At 41.5% G+C, this 21,801-nt stretch overlaps 1 protein-coding gene across 3 annotated transcripts in view; it reads left to right on the top strand.

Moving 5' to 3' along the window:
• The window catches only part of FEZ1 (fasciculation and elongation protein zeta 1), a 46,450-nt gene extending 24,649 nt beyond the window's left edge, over positions 1-21,801 (top strand). For 2 of the 3 annotated variants that reach the window (XM_037841882.1, XM_037841883.1), the window contains exons 4-10: positions 6,368-6,454; positions 9,133-9,301; positions 11,725-11,996; positions 13,041-13,121; positions 14,489-14,564; positions 18,267-18,332; positions 21,449-21,801. In XM_037841882.1, the coding sequence (XP_037697810.1) occupies positions 6,368-6,454; positions 9,133-9,301; positions 11,725-11,996; positions 13,041-13,121; positions 14,489-14,564; positions 18,267-18,332; positions 21,449-21,465 (768 nt within the window). In that variant the 3' untranslated portion in view covers positions 21,466-21,801. The remainder of the gene's footprint in view (positions 1-6,367; positions 6,455-9,132; positions 9,302-11,724; positions 11,997-13,040; positions 13,122-14,488; positions 14,565-18,266; positions 18,333-21,448) is intronic. The other variant, XM_037841884.1, reaches the window with a different exon arrangement.

Below are 21,801 nucleotides of genomic sequence, written 5' to 3'. Positions count from 1 at the left end.
ACATGATGAACAGAAATTACAGCGTAAAAAAGAGGGAGAAAGCTAGAGTCACTGAGAGTTTTGGCACATAAAGTTTTGCACACATCAGTCCGTGTCCTAAATGGTGGGTACCCCACTGCAAGTTCAAAGGGGAAGCCAGAGTGGTTCCCACTGCTTCTCACACAGCGTTGCAAACATTCCCTCACCAATTTTCAAGTCTTATTTTACATTATGGCTTTTAAAGCAACTTTTGTTAATGCTGTTGATCCTTTAATGCAACTATTAATGTCCATTTGGGGGCATTTGGGTTTCATTCAACAACAACAATAAAAATCAAAGGGGGCAAAAATATATATATATACACATTTTATATATAAATTTAAAAACCTTGTACAAAAGTTGTTATATATAAGATGCTTATGCTAAGGGGGAAGAAACTTTATACAGTTTCAAGAAAAAGGAAACATATTTAAAAAGGGACAGCATACAACAACAAATCTCTTAAAGGAATAAATACTACTGGTCCAACAGTGTGGTGATTCTAATTGTTGAGTAGCATACCCCTCCCCACAAAAGAACACCACCAGGGAACAAGGTATATTAGCACATTTTAACTCTTTATTTCTGCACATTTAATCAATAACAAGTAACATCACAATAAAAGTTATTTCACACAGATAACAAAAAAGTATTGGCACTGCATTTCTTGTGCCCTGTGGTTTAAACACCAGATGTACGATTGGTTCGCAAGCTTGTATTTAGTACAAATAATACAGAACCGACTCCTTCTGGAGAGCTGCTTCAAAAGTGTTTCCCCCTCCCTTTTTGTTTGTTAATCAGTTTTAAAACTAAGTTATGTGAACTACATAACAGTTATATGTGTGTGTGTGTGTGTGTATAATTTTTAATGCTACAAAGACTTGAAACAGCTGTTGGTAAAAATTTTGGAAGAATCACAAGGTTCTTCTCTCATCTACATATTTAAAAGGAGAAACTGTAATGCAAATGAAGACCTGGTCATTTTGTTTGGGCACCCAAACGTTGGTGTGGGTCTGTAGGTCTTTTTTTTTTTCTTGGACAGTGTCCCCAGAGAGTCTTCCCATATCCTGTTGAGGAGAATAAGCCTGCCTGCCAGCATCCTGGGACCAGTTAGGGGAGGAGGCTGGAGTGCACAGGGAGCGTGTACATACAAACTTTAATCCCTTTGTTTCTGATAAGATCCCTCCCCCTCACTTTCAGCTGGCATCTCAGTACAGAGTCTCTCAAGTTCAACCTGCCCGGAGTGAAATCTCCAGTCCTTTTGAGTCCTACTCAGGATGGGAAAGAGACCAAGGGTCTAACTGCTCCTTATGAGGAATTTTGACAAATACTCCTTTTTTGAGCCCCAACTCACTTTGCCACCTGACGTTTCAATTCCTGAGCCTTTCCAGTATCCCCTTACTTCTCAAGTCTTCCTCCTACAGGTTTAAAGTCTCTCTAGTCCTCTAGGTCAGTATCTGCTTTCTAGCATCTCTTTGGCTGCTGTCTTTTCTCCAGTTCAATGTCCTGTGGGGATATTCCTCTTTGATCCCTTTACTCTCATTTTAGTAGGGTTTCAAAAGGAAGAAGTAATAAATGTGTGTGCTCAATCTGCTATGTCCTTTCCTACCACAAAGAAATGGAAATTAGATATCAATTTAAAAAAATATTATGATGTGGTTTATGCCAGAAAGACTTTGTGGAACTCTGAGCAGAGACCCATTATAGAAAAAAAGGCCTTGGTGAACAAATAAATGTACATTTATATTTTTATGTTAAAATAATGTGCCATATATATATATATATATATATATAACACTTCTCCGCTTTTATTGGGTTTTTCAATTAATCAACCTATTTTATTCCTGACTATATTGTGAAACACAGTCCTTTTTGTCCCCATACCCTTTATTTAAAAGCAAATGGTGGTTGTCTTGGATAAGAGGAAATGCAGGTTCAGGACAGAAAGTTACATTGCTCTATTTTCCAGGTGACTATAGCAGCTAGGTTTTCTCTGGAGATGGGACTAAATCTAGGAGGTGATAGAACCACCTTTCTGGCATTTTTTTTCCTCATTTATTCATTCATTCTTTCAACAAATATTGCTGGGTACGTGCTGTGAGCTGTTCTCTGGAACATCTCGCTATGGGAATACACAGTTATCAACTTAACCCACAGAGTCATTTCCTGGCTGTTCACAAGCGTAATAGGGACATAGTTGCTTTTTTCTTGGACTGGATACATACTGGTAAATTTCTTTTCTTTTTTTTTTACTTTTTGCCTGGAGATGAAAATATATCTTCATGCTCTTAAATTTGGTCAGGTATGCACCCTCTCATGTGAAACAATGGTGGTAAGGCGAAGGAACTTTTATACAAAGGGGTAAATAAGTGGTAGAAATTCCCTTTTCTGTGAACAGAATCATCTGGAATGCTTTTAACAAAATGCACTGGTTCACAGCCAGTGGACACAATGACTCAACATAGCTTTAATCCTTACTCACACTACTTTGCAGCAAGATTTAGCAGTGTTACAAGCTCCAGGGAAGGTTCTTCTGCATTTATTTTCAAACTTTGAGCTGCCTTGTTTTGCAGCCCTAAAAGACACAACCATAGCAAAAGCAAGAGGGAAAAACAGTTTGTTAATTGGTATAGCCAGGCCCTTTTTGAGATTTACATCTTTCAATTCTGGGAACAAGTCATTTGGAAGAATTTTCTTGGAAGAGAATAGTTCACATCAATACTGTGGCAATGACTTGCAGTTTTAGTTCACAGAGAAATTCAGCCCAGGATGACTTGGCCTGAGATTGTTTTTACTATGTAGCCTTTTTACAGCCTTCCCATTGCCGCATGGGAGGCTAAAGGAACTCCTTGTGCCGATTTGTATGTTATATATAGGAACAAGAGTATCTATATCCATAAATGCTGTCATATTTCATAAATCTTTCTCCCTGTGAAGCCAATCAAAAGCAGTAGGTTTTTTGGCCAATACACTCAAACGACCAATTCCTGAGACACCATGTTTTCAAAGAGAGAGTGAGTTTATTTCTAGGCATGAAAAAAGGAAATCAGATGGCCTATTGGCCTAAAAATCTGTCTCCCCAAACTGCAGTAACTCTGATAGTTTTATGGTATCAAAAGATGGGCAGGTTTTAGGATAATAAGCACAATGGCTCGAGATGATGAGGTTAGAGACGATCTAATTATTGAGCATGCACAGACTGATTACATGCTTAGTCACAGAACATATGTAAGAAAATGGCAGCCTTAATATGATGATGGGTGTGATTTTTAGTATTATAATGAGGGATAGGTCACTTATAGGTTAAAGTTTAAGCTACTGCGCATGTCAGGCAGGTCCATTTTGGTTAGATCCAGCTCTGTTTTTCAAGATAGCCTTGGAATTGGGGTGGGTTAGTTCTGGGGTGACTCATGGCCCTTCATTAATAAACATTAGGGGCTGTCTTTAATGATCAAAAGACTCTAAATTTGAAAAACAGGATAAAGGGGTACAAGTGAGGGTCAGTCACAAGGTTTTTTGCAATCGCAAGATAAAGGCTGTATAGTTATAAAGTCATTATGAAAGATCAAGTTCAGAGATTTCAGGTACTTCCCTCTGCCTATTCTAACATACCAGAAAGTAAAAAGAAATATCTATCTAATGATTTAGTAATCAAAATTATCCCCTAAATCCTAACTTCTCAGTTACACCTGGCTCTTTTATTTCACCCTCAACTTTCCACTCTTCACACAAGATATTGTCTGGATAACTGTGAAGCTAGGGAGTCTGTAAATGGTATTTGTTGAGGAAAGAGGACTAGTTGAGAAGTGACAGAAGCTACTGGAGCAGAACAGAGTCTGGTAGGACTGAGGGACAATGCGGGGGCCAGTCCTGGAGAGGTGAGGAAGGATGTGAAATCAGGACCAAAACCTAGACAGGGAGGGAGAAAAGGGCAGGGACAGGGCAGGTGGGGCAGACCCCAGCGAGTGGGAATCCACACAGAAGAGGGAAGGAGCCAGGGCTTTCTTGGGAGAACTTTGTGTGAGCTTCGCCTTTTTATTTTGTTTTGTTTTTTTAGTGGCAGACTTCTGAGAGCTGAGAAAATAAGGGGTGGGTATAACTCCCCTAATGCTGGGAACTCACAGTAGCTTTCACAAGCTCATAATTGATTTTCAAATCTCTCTTTCCCCCCAGCCTGAGAGACTAGAGTTGTAGGCTCTGTGTCTGAGACCAAGAGAAAGTTCTTACTCAGAGAGTATCGTTCCTGCCATAGCTCAGGTTTATTAACATTTGAACAGCAAGAAGGTTCTATGCCAAGAAACCCTCTTGCTGCCTTTAGCAGGGAGCTCGGAGGGAGGACCTTGGGAAAGGAGATGGTGTAGTTGAAAGATGCAATATTAGCAGCCGATGAGGTGAACCCACCAAAATCGGCCATATTTCGGAAAATGTAAATATTTACTTTGTTGGTAGATATAATATCAAACAAAGCAAAATGAAATTCTGGTTATATATAGCTGAACAATTGCTGTCAGATGCTTATAAAAACAAATGAACAACAACAAAAATCTCTGTTTCCCAGAATGAACCTAACTTCTCCTATAAAACTTTCCGGCCTATGGAAGTTCGGCTATGGGAGTGTAGATGTGAGCAAACTGTGGCTCCAGTTTTGTCCTGCACAGTGGGGAGCTACAGAAACCAAGCGGTGACCGTAGGGATAGATGTGGCAGGGAGAGGAGCATGTGGGTGAGACAGCAGAAATATGCACATCACCATCTGGCACATGAAGCCCTCAAATGATCCCATTATCTCCCTGTGCCACTCCTTATTCAGGTGGAGTGCAGATGGCATTTAAAATCTATTTGATTAATTTTTTTTTTATGTCTTGGTCCTGGTTTCAACCAAATGGAGGTAGAAGGTGATGTGTTTTGTAAGGAGTGTCTGCCAAGGAAGAGTTCCAAGAAGAGGGGAGAAATTTCTGAGGATAACCTACCTCTGATGTAGTTGCTTGGACCTGGCTGTTTCCTGTAAGAAGAGGAAAAGTGTAATCTCCATGGAAGACGTGGACCAGCATGCCAGCTATTAGAGAGCAAGTAAAATTGATGCCTGGCTGAGAAGTGGCTCTGCAGAGGGACCTCCTGGAGATACCTCTTGCCAGCCCCTTACATGTCTTTCAAATCAGACTTCTGCCACAGATGGACAGCTTGCTGGGTGGTTTGGTGGTTTATTTTGTGCAGACTATGGCCATTTGGGATATGGTCTGTGACGCCAGATACGCTATGGAGATCTTGTTGTGATCAAGTGCATTGACTTCTTTCTCTCCTAAAACACTCTTGCCTACTCACTGTTTGGAAAGGAAAACCAGAACACCTAGCACTGGAGAGAACTGAGCTGGTGAAGCTGTAAGGAGAGGAACTATGGGCTGGATGCAGACGTTTGCAGGATTACTCTAAACCAATAGCTCTCAACTCTGGCTGGACACAAGGACCACCTGGGGGGCTTAAAAACTTCTGATGCCACGGCCCCTCTCCAGACCAGTTGAATGAGAATTGCTGAGGGTGGGCCCTGACATCTGTATTTTAAAAAAACAAAAACTCCTCAGGGGATATCCATGTGCAGCCAGGGTTGAGACCCACAGCTTCAAACTAATAAAGCTCCTTTCTGGACTTAAACATCTAGAATCTAGATTGTTGTGAACCTTCAGATCTTACTTAGGATCTTGGAATTTTGGAGACACAGGCCAATGGGCTAAATGGATTTTTCCTTTCCATGTAATTTGTTGTGGTTATTGTTTAGTTTGTCCCTCAATTTGTGTGGTCAGGTTATTCAGTGGTATGCCCCTGGTAGATTCCTCACGTAGTTCCATCAACTACAACAACATGTCTAGACTCCAATAAGAGGACAGCATTCCATCGAGTTCTAAAAACAATGATCATTTTGGCCGGAACAACCTACTCCCTAAAATTCCTAATCAAATGACACCTGGAAATAAATCCCCAGATTGAAACTCCTTAATAAAAGAAGTTCACCTCTGCCGTAGGAGTTGGTGTGGCACCGTTCCCCTTGGGAAGGTTCCTTGCTCACCCAGGGATGACCTGTCTATGGGTTAGAGAACAGTCCTGCTCCTCTGAGTCAGAATGATGCTGTCCACTCATCCCCCACTGTCCTTTTTTGATGAAACTTCGTGTGTGCTGTGCTGTAGGGATACCTTTGGAATTTAACGATACTCTGGACACCTCTTCAGCATCCTTCTTTAGACAGGGGAGGGCTGGAGTGGACTCTCAATCAGTATCATTTATTCTAGACGCTCGAGGAAATTTGAGTCCTGCTCCTGGGCAATCAAATTCCATTCTCTCCTCCCCTCCGTGCTCAGATCCATGAGAAAGAAGAGGAAGAATTCAATGAGAAGAGTGAAAATGATTCTGGAATCAATGAGGAACCTCTACTCACAGCAGATCAGGTACAAGTATCGTCCATGGAACTTTGTGTTCTTTTGATGAAGCAAAGGTTTACAAGAACATACTTGCCACATCTATTTAAAACAGAGGAAAGATGTATGGTCTTGTGGGGTCCATGCCTGTGACCCAGAGTGTCTTTGATAGGGATTTCACTTCTCTTTATGCGTCAGCTCACCCACCTCTAGCCTGCGATTGCAGTAAACATGACACTTGGATTGGGTGGGGCCAATCTTTGTTAAGAACCGGAGACAGCTCAGGGTTTATTGGCTTCACCTCCTATGAGGCTCTCATTGCAATTCATTGCACTTGGAGTCAAGACACCCTAAATAAGAGCCCCAGATACCTGCTCTTCCGCAAAGGGAAGTGGTAGATGAAGCTTCTGTGTGATGGATGTTTTCTCATATTTCATAGAGCAGTAAAAATTTTGAGCCTTCCAGAAGGGATCCTGGAGATACTTATGTCTTTGTGAAAAAAGATAAAGGGCTTCACATTTAATTGAGTTAATTATAGTCTGGTTTGAACAGTTTATCACTTAGTGAGGATAATGGTGAGTCTCCAGATTCCTTACTCAAACTTTTACTCAACAAATATCTATGGAACGTTTATTTTGTGCAAGGCACCACACAAGTTTTCTCAAAGTGGTTCTGATAAAGCTCCATGGAAGGCTTCAGTGCCAGAAAACATTTTTCAGTAGAGGGAACTGGCCCATATCTCAGAAAGGTAGGATTTGAGATAGGTGAGGATTAAGAGATTGGAGGGAACCAGATAAAAAAAACATAGAGCTAACAGTTATTCTTGTGAATTGTAAGAAGAACTAGGACCCAAGGAATTCAATGACCACTACTATGAGATTGAGAAACTCAGCCATAAAATTGTGAAGGTGGCTTATGTCATTTGGCTGAATACTATAAAATGGTTTTCAGTAGTCAAAGACTAGTATCCCCTAAATTCATGACTAGAGATGAGAAGTCTTGGGAATAAAAATAGGAATTGTTCCAAAGGAAGCCACCCTAAGTCCCCTCATCTTTGGTCCATCCCACCATGAAGAAACTCACATGAAAGCCTATAGAGCAGTGACTCCTGAGCCTGAATCCATCACAGTGTCTAGAACAGACTGATGCATAAATGCACCCTTGTGATCAAAGCCTTCCACAGATTTACTTTCACAGGTGGCTTTTGTTTATTCCATTTTCTTTATATGTGAATAATTAATGTACAAAGAAGCTCAGCCTTATTCCTTTTGAGAGATAACCTTTTATACCCTTCACTTCTAGGAGCTATCAGTAAAATAGAAATGTATATCTTATCTATTGTCTACTCTCCAGGACTACCTGTACTATTATTTTTTTATTATTTTTATTTTCACTTGTTGCTGGGCAGTTTCAGTTACTTTCTAGTGAATTCTGGGGAAATAGCTTTTCTGCTTCCAAGCAAAAAAGCCTCCCCATTCTGAGTTGTCCTAGGCATATTCCTTTTTTCCAGTCATATGTATTTTAACAATTAATGGACCAGATTTTGCATTAAAGTTGGGTGGATAAAATATTTTTCCACTTAGAAGTAAAGTACTTAGCAAATTGAGGTGAATATTCCCTTCCAGGCTACTCTGCTTCATTTCCTGAAAGAGTAGTTTATTTCTAGTAAACCACTCATCTAAATGGAGTTCTTGGAAGAGGTGTCACGTGAAAGAGTGCTTTAAATTAAAGAAAGAGTGTATGTAAGCCTTTGGTTGGGTCTATTTTTATTATTATTCAAGAATAATTTGGTTGGGCCTATTTATTTTTATTAGGTAATGGTATCGCTTTAGGAGCTTTTTTCTTAAATTCAGTTTTATTGAGATATATTCACATATGATACAGTCAGCCGTGGTGTACAATCAACTGTTCACAGTACCGTCATATAGTTGTGCATTCATCACCCCAATCTATTTTTGAACATTTTCCTTACACCAGAAAGAATAAAAATAAGAATAAAAAATAAAAGTAAAAAAGAGCACCCAAATCATCCCCCCCATCCCACCCTGTTTTTCATTTAGTTTTTATCCGCATTTTTCTACTTATCCATCTATACACTGGATAAAGGGAGTGTGATCCACAAGGTTTTCACAATCACACTGTCACCCCTTGTGAGCTACGTTGTTATACAATCGTCTTCAAGATTCAAGGCTACTGGGTTGGAGTTTGATAGTTTCAGGTATTTACTTTTAGCTATTCCAATACATTAAATCCTAAGAAGGGTGATCTATATAGTGCATAAGAATGTCCACCAGAGTGACCTCTCAACCCCATTTGAAATCTCTCAGCCACTGAAACTTTATTTTGTTGTATTTCTCTTCCACCTTTTGGTCAAGAAGATTTTCTCAATCCCATGATGCCGGGTCCAGATTCATCCCAGGGAGTCTTGTCCTGCATTGCCAGGGAGATTTACACCCTGGGAATCAGGTCCCATGTAGTGGGGAGGGCAGTGATTTCACCTGCCAAGTTGGCTTAGCTAGAGAGAGAGGGCCACATCTGAGCAACAAAGAGGCATTCGGGAGGAGGCTCTTAGGCACAATTGTAGGTAGGTTTAACCTCTGCTTTAGGAGCTTTATAGGCATCAAATTAAAAACTTCCTTTATCAATCAACGGCTGTATGTTCCTCTAGCAGAGGACTGAGTTAACCCTCTCTTGTGTGCCTTCTTCAGGTGATTGAAGAGATTGAGGAAATGATGCAGAACTCTCCAGACCCCGAGGAAGAAGAGGATGTGCTGGAAGAGGAGGATGGGGGTGAGACCTCCTCGCAAGCAGACTCGGTCCTCCTGCAGGAGATTCAGGCCTTGACTCAGACCTTCAACAACAACTGGTCCTATGAAGGTGAGGATGCCGGGGCGGGGGTGCCAGGCATGGGGCACCTACTCTGAGCCTGGCACTGCACCATGTGCTTCACATGTGGCTCGCAGAGCCACCGTCAGTGCCCAGAGCAGAGGCAGATATGGCAGGTCAGCTGGCAACACCTTTCTTCCCCAGTGTTGGGAGAGAAGCTGGAATTGGCATGTTTGAAAACCATCAGGCAGCTGGATGGAATTAGCATTAAATGGCAAAACTGGCCAAAGAATATGACAAAAACAGGAGAAACATGAATCTACTATCCGAATGCAGCAAACTAAGCTATCGTAAAACTAATAAACTACAGAAGCAAATGATCGTGTAGCTCATATTTTTGGAGCACTTTCTCTGGATAGACCCATTCTATGCATAATTGAACTTAATCCTCACAGCAGCCCCATTTAGGTAGAGGTGAGTGAGTCACGGAGAGGTTAAGTGACTTGTCCAAGGCCACAGATAAGTTGTAAACTTCAGGCAGCTTAACGCCACAGTCGGTGCTCAAAATTGCTATTTCAAATGAACTCTCTGACGCAAGTTTATAGTAATTATGATCCTGCAAGAAAGGAGGTGGGTGGAGCATGCAATGAAAAAATGTAACCCAGCAGAGGCAAAATTGAGGCTGCAAGTCATCAATCTGCAGGGATAAAGATGTCAGGGCTGGCATGGGAGCTGTTGCCTGGGAGCAGATCCAAACGTGGGTGACAGAACTTATACACCACGGAGGAGGGAGAAGGCAGGTTGGTCAGGGTGCCAAGGTCCAAACCTGGGTGCGAAGTGGTGAAACTAGAGGCACAATCTGAAGAACCGGGTCTTGAAGGTAAAACTCCATCCCTGTAAGAGCAGGAGCACGGACGATGGCCGGCAGAAAGAATCTATTCTGAGGGATGGAAGGGGTTTGGCTCTGGCGCTGCATTCACAGCTGCTTCAGTCCTGCCCTTCTCAGCCACACAAAGATCCCAAACATAGAAGTATTCAACAGGGGACTCATGAAAACAGCTGAAATGCACAGTGAAATGGCAAAAAACGGGAGGAGGATGGCTCCAAAGAGCAAAATAAAAGGGGAAAGTTGAGCAAGTCAGCAAATAGCCAGGCATAGCGGAAACGGAAGGGAAAAGTCAAATGGATTCTGAAATGCAGCCCCCCCCAATCTATTTTAAATCAGAGTCTTAGGGAAAAAGAAGTTTAAAACAAAGCTATCATTTCCATTATCTCAGAGTTCCTTTCCTTTTTTCTGAAAGTAGCAGAATATTCTGTACCAACTCCCTAGGTGTCATTTATTTTTTATTTTTTCCTTTTTTTGTTATGAATTTTAAAATATATACATAACAGTGATAACTTCCAATGTACGATTTCATAAGTAGTTAGAGAGCAAATCTCAAAGAATGTCATGGGTCACAGTTCCACAACTTCAGCCTTTTCCATTATTGTAAAATATAATGTACATACAGAAAGGTGTCATCACTCAATGTACTGCTCCACAGACAGTCATATAAGTAATTTCAAAAATTGTGATGGGCTACAGTCTCAGTCCCTTCCCTATTATGCAACACAAGGTATATACCGAAATGTGAAGACTTTCAAGGCACAATTCAACAAGCAGCTGTAGAGCAAATCCCAAGGGATGCTATAGGCTACAGTTCCACCATGTCATTTACCTCTTTCTAGCCATTCCAACACCCAGCATCCAAATATATATAATTATATAAAGTTTCAGCATTCATAGACCTTTGTTAAATCTTATCTTGTTTGTTGCTACCCCTTCCTCTCACTTAATCTCTTTCTCCATCTTCAGGGGTGTCTAGGCAGTGAGCACACTAACTTATTCATCCTAGGTGTCATTTTGAAATAAAGTTGTGGGTCTCCCACATCTAGCGTTTTGTTGTGAATGCCATGAGGCAGGACAGCAGGTGTGAAGAAGCCCTCAGATATCATTGTTTATTTTGCTGCAGCTGTATCTTGATCAGTTCTTGGGAATAAACACCATCTCGCCCTTGCTCTTTGGCACAAATGCCCAAATCCTCCTCTCAGTGTTTCCCTCCGATTCTTGACCCATTTCCCGTGAGGAATATTTTGGAGCCTGAAGGAAAAATAGGGAGACAGAGTAAGGGATCAAAAAGCCATGTGTCTTCCCACCTGCAACTTTGTGTACTGAGTCCACAGGCTTCCTTGGGGTCTGTTTCTTCTGTGTTTCTTAGTTTCCTGAGACTTGATGTTCCCTTTTGCAGGTGATATACTGGTATCCCCTTTGCTTCCTAGAACACCCCTACATTGTGTAGGTCCTTCCTGGACTTTTAAGGAGCTGGAAGGGGTCTCCTCCCAAGGAGTGGGCTCACCCAAGTGGTGGTGGCCCTGCGAGCCCCTCCAGTGGGCCTGCAAGCAGGTGTCACCTGCAGGGTGGTTTCTCCCCACAGGCCTGAGGCACATGTCAGGGTCTGAGCTGACCGAGCTGCTGGATCAGGTGGAGGGCGCCATCCGGGACTTCTCAGAGGAGCTGGTGCAACAGCTGGCTCGCCGGGACGAGCTGGAGTTTGAGAAGGAGGTGAAGAACTCCTTCATCACGGTGCTTATTGAGGTTCAGAACAAGCAGAAGGAGCAGCGAGAACTGATGAAAAAGAGGCGGAAAGAGAAAGGCCTGAGCCTGCAGAGTAACCGAATAGAGAAGGGAAACCAGATGCCTCTCAAGGTATGTGCAAAGCCTGGCTGGAGGACCTGCAAGTCCTACCTGGAGCCCCAGCATTTCAGGCCCCAGTTCCAACCCTTCATAGACTCATCCTAAAAGGCATTTACTGAGAAATGTCCCATGATAGGGAGTGGATCAGAAAGAAGGAAGGGATATCACCCCCAAAGGACTCACCGTCTAACTGGGAGAGACAGGGTATAAACATTAAAAAAATAATTGATTAAGGCATGTGTTCTCTGCAGGCAAGACTTAGGAAGTGGGGCGAAGGCATTTAATATCAGGCAGACTGGGTCAGAATCTCTGCTGCCAGCACAGATCATAGTACTGACTCATCTCTTTAGGGTGAGGGTAGAGTGTTTCAGGGATGCAAAAAGATCAGCAGCCTAATTTTTTACTTTTTTTGATAGAAATCATACTTTTTTTTTTTTTTAAGAGAAGTTGTAGGTATCCGTGGCTTTATTTTTGTACAGGCAGAAATCGTCAAACCCATGTTTTAAACCAGGAAAGCTCAGCAGAATCATCTAAGGAGCTTTTCCAAACACATTTGCTTACACTCTATTCCAGACTATACTGGGTCTGGGCATGTGCATTTTGAAAAAAAAGCCTTCTCAGATAAGGGCAGTTGCTTTAAGCCTGCCCTTCCTGTTGACAGAACATTTTTCCCACTAAGAATTTTGCATCATCATCTATCCAAGTTTTACTGTATTACTTAGTTTTTCTGTGATGCAGTGAAGTCTGAAATGAGGAAACTTGTGATGGGGGTGGGGGGTCTGATTGCCCTGCAGGACTTACTAAGATAAGGGTCTTTGAAACAAAGTCTTTGAGACGCTACTATTTATTCTTGCAAAGCACAGGCTTAACATTTCGACCTGTCTCTTAGCCAGATCTCACATTTGCTTTTCTGGTCACAGAGTCCTGGGTGGTTATCTGGGGCAGTAGTGGCCGATGGGTCTGGGTAGTTTAGGGAAGACCCAGCAGTCCCTGGGGGTGATGACGAAGGAGCAGGAAGCCCTTGTCCTCTGTGAGTCTCTCTCTCTTCCCTGCTAGCGCTTCAGCATGGAAGGCATCTCCAACATTCTGCAGAGTGGCATCCGCCAGACCTTTGGCTCCTCAGGAACTGACAAACAGGTAGGAGCCGTCTCCCGGCTCCCAGCTGCCCCGCTAGGCCCCTTGGCTCCCCCATCAAAGGGTGGGGGTGGTGATTCACTAGAATTACCCCAGCATTTGGGCAAGGGAGGAGGACCCTAACATTTTCTTCCACTCTTAAGGAGGAATAGAAAGTGTCTTCTTAAAAGTGAACTTTTTTTTTTTTTTTTGAGCCCAAAGAATCTAGAATGTGGACAAAACTTCAAAGTCAGTCCAGCTTGTAGACCTACAGATTTAAGTTGTTTGAAGGACAAAATCCATTAAAGGGGACTCCACTGCGTGACGGATCCCATGAAAGAGTTTAAGTAATTCTGCCACATGAGATCACCCGCTGGGTCAATCCTGCCAAGATTGCCTCTGACCCAAACGCCGGCATCTCCTCATTGGCTCCTTTAGCCAATGACTAGCCTGAGAAGTGGCTTGCATTTGTGGTTATTGAGACGGCGTTCCAGCTTTTACTGAGCAGCTCTTTGGGGCTGAGCTCTGTTGCCAGGCCCTTGGGTACCCAGATGAGCAAGTCGTGGTCCACGCCCTCACAGAATTCATGACCTACTACACATGCCCGTGTGCCAATAGACACATCTGAGACTGTGGAATGAGTGCACATGGACTATGTATGTGTATTAAGTAGTTAAAAGACCAGAGTGTTTGAATTCTAGAACTGTAGGGTGGGAAAAGATTTTAGGGAGCATCTAACCCAGTCCTCTCATTTTACAGCAGAGAGATCAGAAGCCCAGAGAGCAGACATTTTCCCAGGGCCACATTGCTAGTGCAGAGCCAAGACTCAGATATAAGCCTTTGACTCTTGTTCTGCAGCTCTTCTCACTCACCAGCCCAGGTTCCCTTATGACCCTTCAGGGTCTCTCCAGCCTAGTGTTCTTTGATATCCCATTGGGCTCTTCGACTCTGGTTTTGGTGTAGAAGCACCTCATATCCAGCAGAGGGAGCAAATTCAACATCCAAGTTGGTGGGTGGGGTTGAGCTACGGTTACCGGTCATTTTCGACAAAAGAATTAATTGTCAAATTGCACAGCAAAGGATGAGGCGATATAGTCCCTCTTAAAATGTTCTCTGCTGTCAGCCTGAAGGAGGAAAAGCTCACCAGGTTTCCTCAGTCACCAAAGAGTTTCTAGCATAGGAAGAATGTAGAAGTTGGGGTGGAGGAACATTTTTTCCTAATTTTCCTGAAGATGGGGATAAAAAGGTCCTGAAATAGTGCTGTGAAAATTAGCATGGGTGTCCTTAGAGGACAGAAAAACACAATTCTTAGGCCACTGGTCAAATAAATCAAAGGCGCAGGGGGACAAGCTCTCCCGTCTCAAGCATGGCTCACCTTGTTTCCCTTACAGTATCTGAACACAGTCATCCCTTACGAGAAGAAAGCCTCCCCTCCTTCTGTGGAAGACCTGCAGATGCTGACAAACAGTGAGTTCTTTGCATTCTCAGGGAGAATCGCCGTGCAGTTTTCTCCCTCCCGGTCTGTGAGCGACACCTCTGGTGCCTCGGACCAAGATTTCTTGGGAGCAGTTTTAAATGGGTCAAAATGTGCTTCATAGCATCTCATCCCTTAAATTAAGAAATCTGCAGTGACACCCAGATTTGTTTTTTCCTTTTGCTTGGCTCCTGGGAGGAAGATGCTTGTGGGGGTGGGGGGCTGGTGAAAGAGGAACGGAGGGGCCAGTGCTGGTGCAGGAGCCTTTTTGTGGTTTGCCTAGCAGTTCTGCAGGCTTTGGGGTCCCTCCGTTGCCCCTTCTCCTTCTGCACCTTGAATTTGCCGTGGTCCAAATTTGTGCCCCAGAAGCGGGGAGCTTGGACTAGAGGATGACCACGTTTTTTATGAGAAGTCACAGTCTTGGGAGCAGGGAGTGTGTAGTGGAGCAAGGCTGGTGACAAAGAGTAGGGTTTGGTTTTCCTTTCAGGAAATGACAGCCTCTTCTCCTCCACTTTTGCTCTAATGTCATTTATTAATAAACCTCCTGAGCTGTGGGAGAAAAGAGTATGTAACAAAGAGCCTTTTGTAGGCTGAATCTCTTTATGAATGTCAAACATTACAACCCCCAAAGGGTTGGGGGCACGTGGTGTGGGCACACAGTGTCAGCCTCACCCCTTTCGGAAGAGAAGGACCCTCGGTGGAGATGCGGTGACAGACTCAGTGTATCCACGACAGCGCCACCTCCTGGGCATCTGGGAAATTAGTAGACGGTGTCCTTGAGAATCTGGAAGTTTAAATTCAGAGTACATTGACTTGCTCTTATATCTCATTTTAAACTCTTTATTTGCACAAAAATGAACTAAGAATTTTTTTAAATAAAAAGGCAGGTAGAAGTGAATGGACATTTATAGGTGTTTGTATTTTCACCAGTAGTAAGCATTTGGAAAGCCATCTGAGCAAATTACAGAGGTTGATGGATGTACAGCACTCTATCGTGGCCTTAAGAAAAGGAAAAGCTATCAATTTCTTGCAGATGCCCATTCAGGAATTCATTGTGAAATTCTTTGTCTTCATTAAGAAACAGACTTGTTTCTATTATGAGTGGGCTCGTTTTTATTTTTCAAGTTCATTAAAAAAAAATAGCTAGAATGTATCCATCATTTAGAACACTTGGAAATTATGGAAAAGTGAAAAAAGATACATAATTTATTGTCCTCTCGCTATGGTTACTATTTGGAGTTTTTTAGCCATAGTGTTTTCTGTCTTTTCAATGTAATTGGGACTATACTGGCTATAAAATTTGTCCCATGACTTTAGTCACATTAGTTAACATTTCGTTAACATTCTCTTTATGGCTGTCCTATTCTATCACATAGAATATTCCAATATTTTATTCCTTTTAAAAGAAAAACTGCTGTCTTTTGTGAATACCAATTCTTCTGTAGATTATGTTTTCTGGCAAATCCTTGTATGGATTTGTGAATAAAGTCTGAATCAAGGAAACAGACCAAAGACCAGTTTAGCTCTTGGGATGGGACAATTCATATAACTTTTGAATTTTGAGATCACCTTAGACACATAAGGGCTAAGTAAAATTATTGTATTTCTATGGCTATCTTCTTGGCATGTCACGTAGCCTGCCCATGCTCAGTTGCAAAGTGTTCCCAGCCAACTAAGATGAAATGAATGCATGTCTCAAAATCCAGGTCAAAGAGATACAGTGGAAGAAACCTGGACGCCCAGGGGCTTACTTTTAACACCACCCAGAGGACCCCAGTTTCAGTCCCTTTTCTTTTTCCTGACCTGGCCACTGACTCCAGCCTCCATCAGGCTCTGTTCTTCACTCGTGGTTTTGTTTTGTTTTGCTTTGTTTTTCACTTTAAAAAATATTTTTAAAATTTTAGTGTGGTAACATATTTATGTAACAAAATTTCTCATTTTAACCATTTTATGTGTATAGTTCAGTGGTGTTGATTCCATTCACAATGTTGTCCTACCCATGACCACCATCCATTACCAGAACTTTTTCATTACCTAAAATAGAAACTCTGTACCCATCAAGTAGTAACTTCTCATTCCTCTAATAGCCTCTAATCTAGTTTCCGTCTCTATGAATTTGCTTATTCTATGTATTTCATATAAGTGGAATCATACAGTATTTGTCCTTTTGTGTCTGGCTTATTTCACTCGGCATAATGTCTTCAAGGTTCATCCCTGTTGTATTATGTACCAGCAATTCATTGCTTTTTACAGCTGAATAATATTCCATTGGATGTATCTGCCACATTTTGCTTATGCACTCATCTGTTGATGGACCCTTGGATTGTTTCCACCTTTTGGCTATTGTGAATAATGCTGCTATGAGCATTCGTGGACAAGTATCCGAGCCCCTGTTTTCAGTTCTTTTGGGTATATGCCTAGAAGTGGAATCACTCACTTTTGATTCTTTTATTCAAGTTGCATTATCCTGCCTTGAAAACAGACCAGGTAATCAACAGAGGGCCAGGAAATGGAAATGGATTGGGGATCCCGTTATTGTTCACAGTTTCCTCCTGACCCAAGCTATAAATGCCAAGTGAACTTCATTGTTTTCTCTGCTAACAAAAGTAATACATGCTCATTGAAAAAAGCCAGACATACAGTTATAGAAATATAACTTAGAAAGGAAAGTCCTCTATAATCTTATACCCAGAGAGAACCCCTTTTACCAGTTTCATTCACATTCTTCCAGATTTTTTCTATGAATATTAGCATTTATTTATTAGAAATATAATACATAATGTTCTGCCACCTTCTTTCTTCGCTGAAGAATAATAGATGTCTCCATTTTTATGAAGCTATTCAAGACTACATTGATATGCCTTAGTCTGTTTGAGGAATCTATGGGTGGCGATCCCCCGCCCCATTTTTTTTATATTATCAGTAATGTCCACCTGAGTTTTTGAAGGATTTTCTACAAAATTGATTTCTACAATATGAATTCAGGAAGATGTCACCTAGTTTTATAACAGAAAGGTTGTTATTGAAACTTTTATAAAAAGCCTTTTAAAAAGCCTTTAGGCATTAATAACCTCCCTATTGCTTGCTTCATATATAGATTTTGTATTGTTTCAACAAGAAGTCTGTAAGCTCCTTCAGTGTCTGTAATTCTTTTGTTTCTCCACAAAGTATAGCATAGTACAGGACACAGAATACAAAATAAATCTGTGTTAAATTAAATTCCTTTGTTATTGATAAATTTGAGCTGAGAATTTTTCTAAAAATATCTGTTTATCTGTTTATATGAATAGAATGTCTTTAGAGACAGTTTTATTGGTGATTCAGTGATGACAACCATTATCCTTATCATTTAGAGCAACTGCATCTGAAAGCTGATCTTTAAAATTGCCTTATTTGTTCATATGATTATTAAAGATATGTGCTTAAGAGATGATATGGAAATTATAGATGAACAAAAAAAAAAAAGAGAGAAGAAAGAAAGTAACATCATCACTGGTTGGTCCACCACTCAGAGACAGCGACTGTGATTCTTTGATGGGTTCTTCTTTGATGTTGACTCTTGACAGAGACTTCTAGACTTTTGATAGCTCAGTGCTCAATGAATGTCTGGTTTCCTTGAGTCATTTCACTCACATTGGGTTGTTAGCCCTAGAAGTAAGCTTCCTGCCCCTATCCTCCTTTCTCTCCTTCCCTAGTTCTCTTCGCCATGAAGGAAGATAACGAGAAGGTGCCTACTTTGCTAACGGACTACATTTTAAAAGGTAAGAGCAGCCTTGGCCTCCTGGAGCAGAAGCAGCCCTGTGCCCCCACCCTCCTTTGCCATCCCCGGGACACTGAGTCCCACGTGAGACCTTCCCAGAGCATCCGAGCCAGAGAGGGCAGAGCCGGGACCAGGAGACCAGGGGCCCTGTTGTGCAGCCCTCGGGTGAGGTTGTTTTGTCTTCGGGTGTTGCTAGGAGGCCTGAGAAGGAGATTCCATCACCCCGAGTCACCAGTGCGGCTCTACACATGTGGCCAAACCAAACAAAGGCCTTACTGTGCAAATTCTGTGGAGTTCAGCCTATTTAGTTGGGAAGAACAAAGTCTGAGGATAACTTTAGTACTTTCCAAGTACTTGAAAAGAAACTGGAGTCATGGATTAGCTACATTCTTCCATATCCATTTCCCCCGTAACCTTTTATTATGGAAACTTTTGAACATATGCAGAAGTAGAGAGAATGGTATAATGAACTCTCATATACTTATCATCCAGCTTCAATAATTAACTCATGGTGAATCTTGTTTCATTTATACTCTTATCCAACTTTTTCCCCTTATTACTTTGAAGCAAATCCCACTCATGTTTTTTCATCTATAAATATTTCAGTGTGTTTTTCTAAAACATAAGAACTCTTGAAGAGAAAATATGAACATGATACCATTATCATAACTGTAAAAATTAAGAATTTCTTAAAATAATTGAATAGTCACTGTTCAGATTTTTCCAGTTTATCTTTTTGAATCAGGATTCAAAGAAGTTCCATACATTGCAATTGGAAAATAGATTTCTTTTAGTATATATAGGTTTTCCTTTCCTCCCCCTCTCTCATGCCTTGAAATTTATTTGTTAGAGAAACCAACAAATTATTTATCTCATAGAACTTTCTCATTCTGGATTTTGCTAATCACATCTTCTTGGTACAATTTAATATGCTCTTCCAGCTCCTGTTATTTCCAGTTAACTGGTACAGCTAGAAGCTTGATTAGATTAAGTCTCAAATTTTTCAATAAGTGCTACATTATCAGTGGTTTTAAATTGCACTGGGAGACATAGCCTGTCTGGTTGTCTTTCTTTTTGTGATGTTAATAACCATTGACTATCAGTCCACGTCTAGATCCATTCTTTCATTAGGTTTTATGTCATGCTTACACAAAGCCTTAGACAATTTCAGAAGGTTTATGGACCTCACTTAAGACTGCCTGGGCTATATTGTTTCCACAACAGTATAGGCTCAAAGAGAAAAATTAACCTTAAAATTCAGTAGGAGGAATGTCAGTTAAAGATTAGAAAGAAGTTCTGATTCTTAAAGGCTTTCAACTGGCTTTTTTTTTTTTTTTTTTTTTTAAATAAGAGGAAAAGGGTGTTTATTTATGCTGCCAGGAGGACAGGGGAAGCTTTCTCAAATCAGCCTCCCTGAACTGATTCTTCAATTGGTTTTTTTTTTTTTTTAATTAAATTCAATTTTATTGAGATATATTCACACACCATACAATCATCTATGGCGTACAATCATCTGTTCACAGCACCATCATACAGTTGTGCATTCATCACCCCAACCTATTTTTGAACATTTTCCTTATACCAGAAAGAATCAGAATAAGAATAAAAAATAAAAATAAAAAAGAATACCCAAATCACTTCCCCCCAACCCACCCTATTTTTCATTTAGCTTTTGTCCCCATTTTTCTACTCATCCATTCATACACTGGATAAAGGGAGTGTGTGTGATCCACAAGGTTTTCACAGTTGTACTGTCACCCCTTATAAGCGACATTGTTCTACAATCGTCTTCAAGAGTCAAGGCTACTGGGTTGGAGTTTGGTAGTTTTGGGTATTTACTTCCAGCTATTCCAATACACTAAAACCTAAAAAATGTTATCTATATTGTGCATAAGAACGTCCACCAGAGTGACCTCTCGACTCCATTTGAAATCTCTCAGCCACTGAAGCTTTATTTAGTTTCATTTCACATCCCCCTTTTGGTCAAGAAGATGTTCTCAATCCCATGATGCCGGGTCAAGATTCATCCCCGGGAGTCATATCCTGCGTTTCCAGGGAGATTTACACCCCTGGGAGTCAGGTCCCAAGTAGTGGGGAGGGCAGTGAGTTCACCTGTGGAGTTGGCTTAGCTAGAGAGAGAGGGCCACATCTGAGCAACAAAGAGGCACTCGGGGAGACTCTTAGGCACAACTATAAGCCTCTCCTTGCAGCAACCTCAATTGGTAAAATTTTTTTTTGGGGGGGGGCTTCTAGCTTCTTTTATTCATAATCTTTTTTTTTTTTAAATCTTCATTTCACTGAGATATATTCACATACCACGCAGTCATACAAAACAAATCGTACTTTCGATTGTTCACAGTACCATTACATAGTTGTACATTCATCACCTAAATCAATCCCTGACACCTTCATTAGCACACACACAAAAATAACAAGAATAATAATTAAAGTGAAAAAGAGCAATTAAAGTAAAAAAGAACACTGGGTACCTTTGTCTGTTGTTTGTTTGTTTCCTTCCCCTATTTTTCTACTCATCCATCCATAAACTAGACAAAGGGGAGTGTGGTCCTTATGGCTTTCCCAATCCCATTGTCATCAATTGGTAAATTTTTAAAGAAGATTTTCAAAAGGTTGATAGAAATGGGTGATGTAAGTCTGGCTGTCTGAGGGCTGGAATTTACCCCTTGTGAGCCACTGGAATGTCAATAAATTTATAAATAATAGTTAACACTCACTGAGCATTTTCTATGTGCCTCTTAACAGCCCTGTGAGGTAGACACAGCACATTTCTATTGTACAGATGAAGAAATGGGCACAGATAGGTTAAGCAGTTTCCCTAAGGTCATAGTTAGTAATGGCCGGATGCAGGATTTGAACCCAGGCAGACAGCATCAGAAACTGTGTCTAATCGTTAAGCTGAACAACCCTCTTAGCATCACCTCTTCCTTCTTCTGGACCCGACACATGATTGCAATTATTCTCTGGTTTTCAGGGGCCGTTCTCTGCCCAGGGCCCTAGAGAGAAGCTCATGTGCCTGCTCTCTGCCAGGGGTACCCTGGGCTGGCAGCTCTTGACCCAAAACCGCACTTTGACCGTGTTCCTCTCTTCTCTTTTCAGTGCTCTGTCCTACCTAAACTTGCCCTTTGGAGCAGCCTGTCAGGAGGTCACTGAGCAAGAGTCATTCCATCGCAGGGACTGCATGACACCACGTAACCTCCGACGTGTATTTAAATATGTATAGCTTAACCTGGATTAAACACGAGCAAACGCGCGGGGTCCTTTGCTGTTGGCTTTATCCTAGTAATCAGTTGGATGCATGATCAAGGGGCAAGCTGGGGATGTCGCTTCCCCTCCGCCCGTGTTGGAGGAAGGCGGATGCTTTCCCCATTCATTATGTAGTCTGGCTCCAGCCCTCAAAAACAGCTTATACTCTAAGACTAATTTTGAAATAAACCTTCATTTAATTAATA

The sequence above is a fragment of the Choloepus didactylus genome, chromosome 6, assembly GCF_015220235.1.
Source record: "Choloepus didactylus isolate mChoDid1 chromosome 6, mChoDid1.pri, whole genome shotgun sequence".
NCBI lineage: Eukaryota > Metazoa > Chordata > Mammalia > Pilosa > Megalonychidae > Choloepus > Choloepus didactylus.
This window is presented reverse-complemented; position numbering and strand designations above follow the sequence as displayed.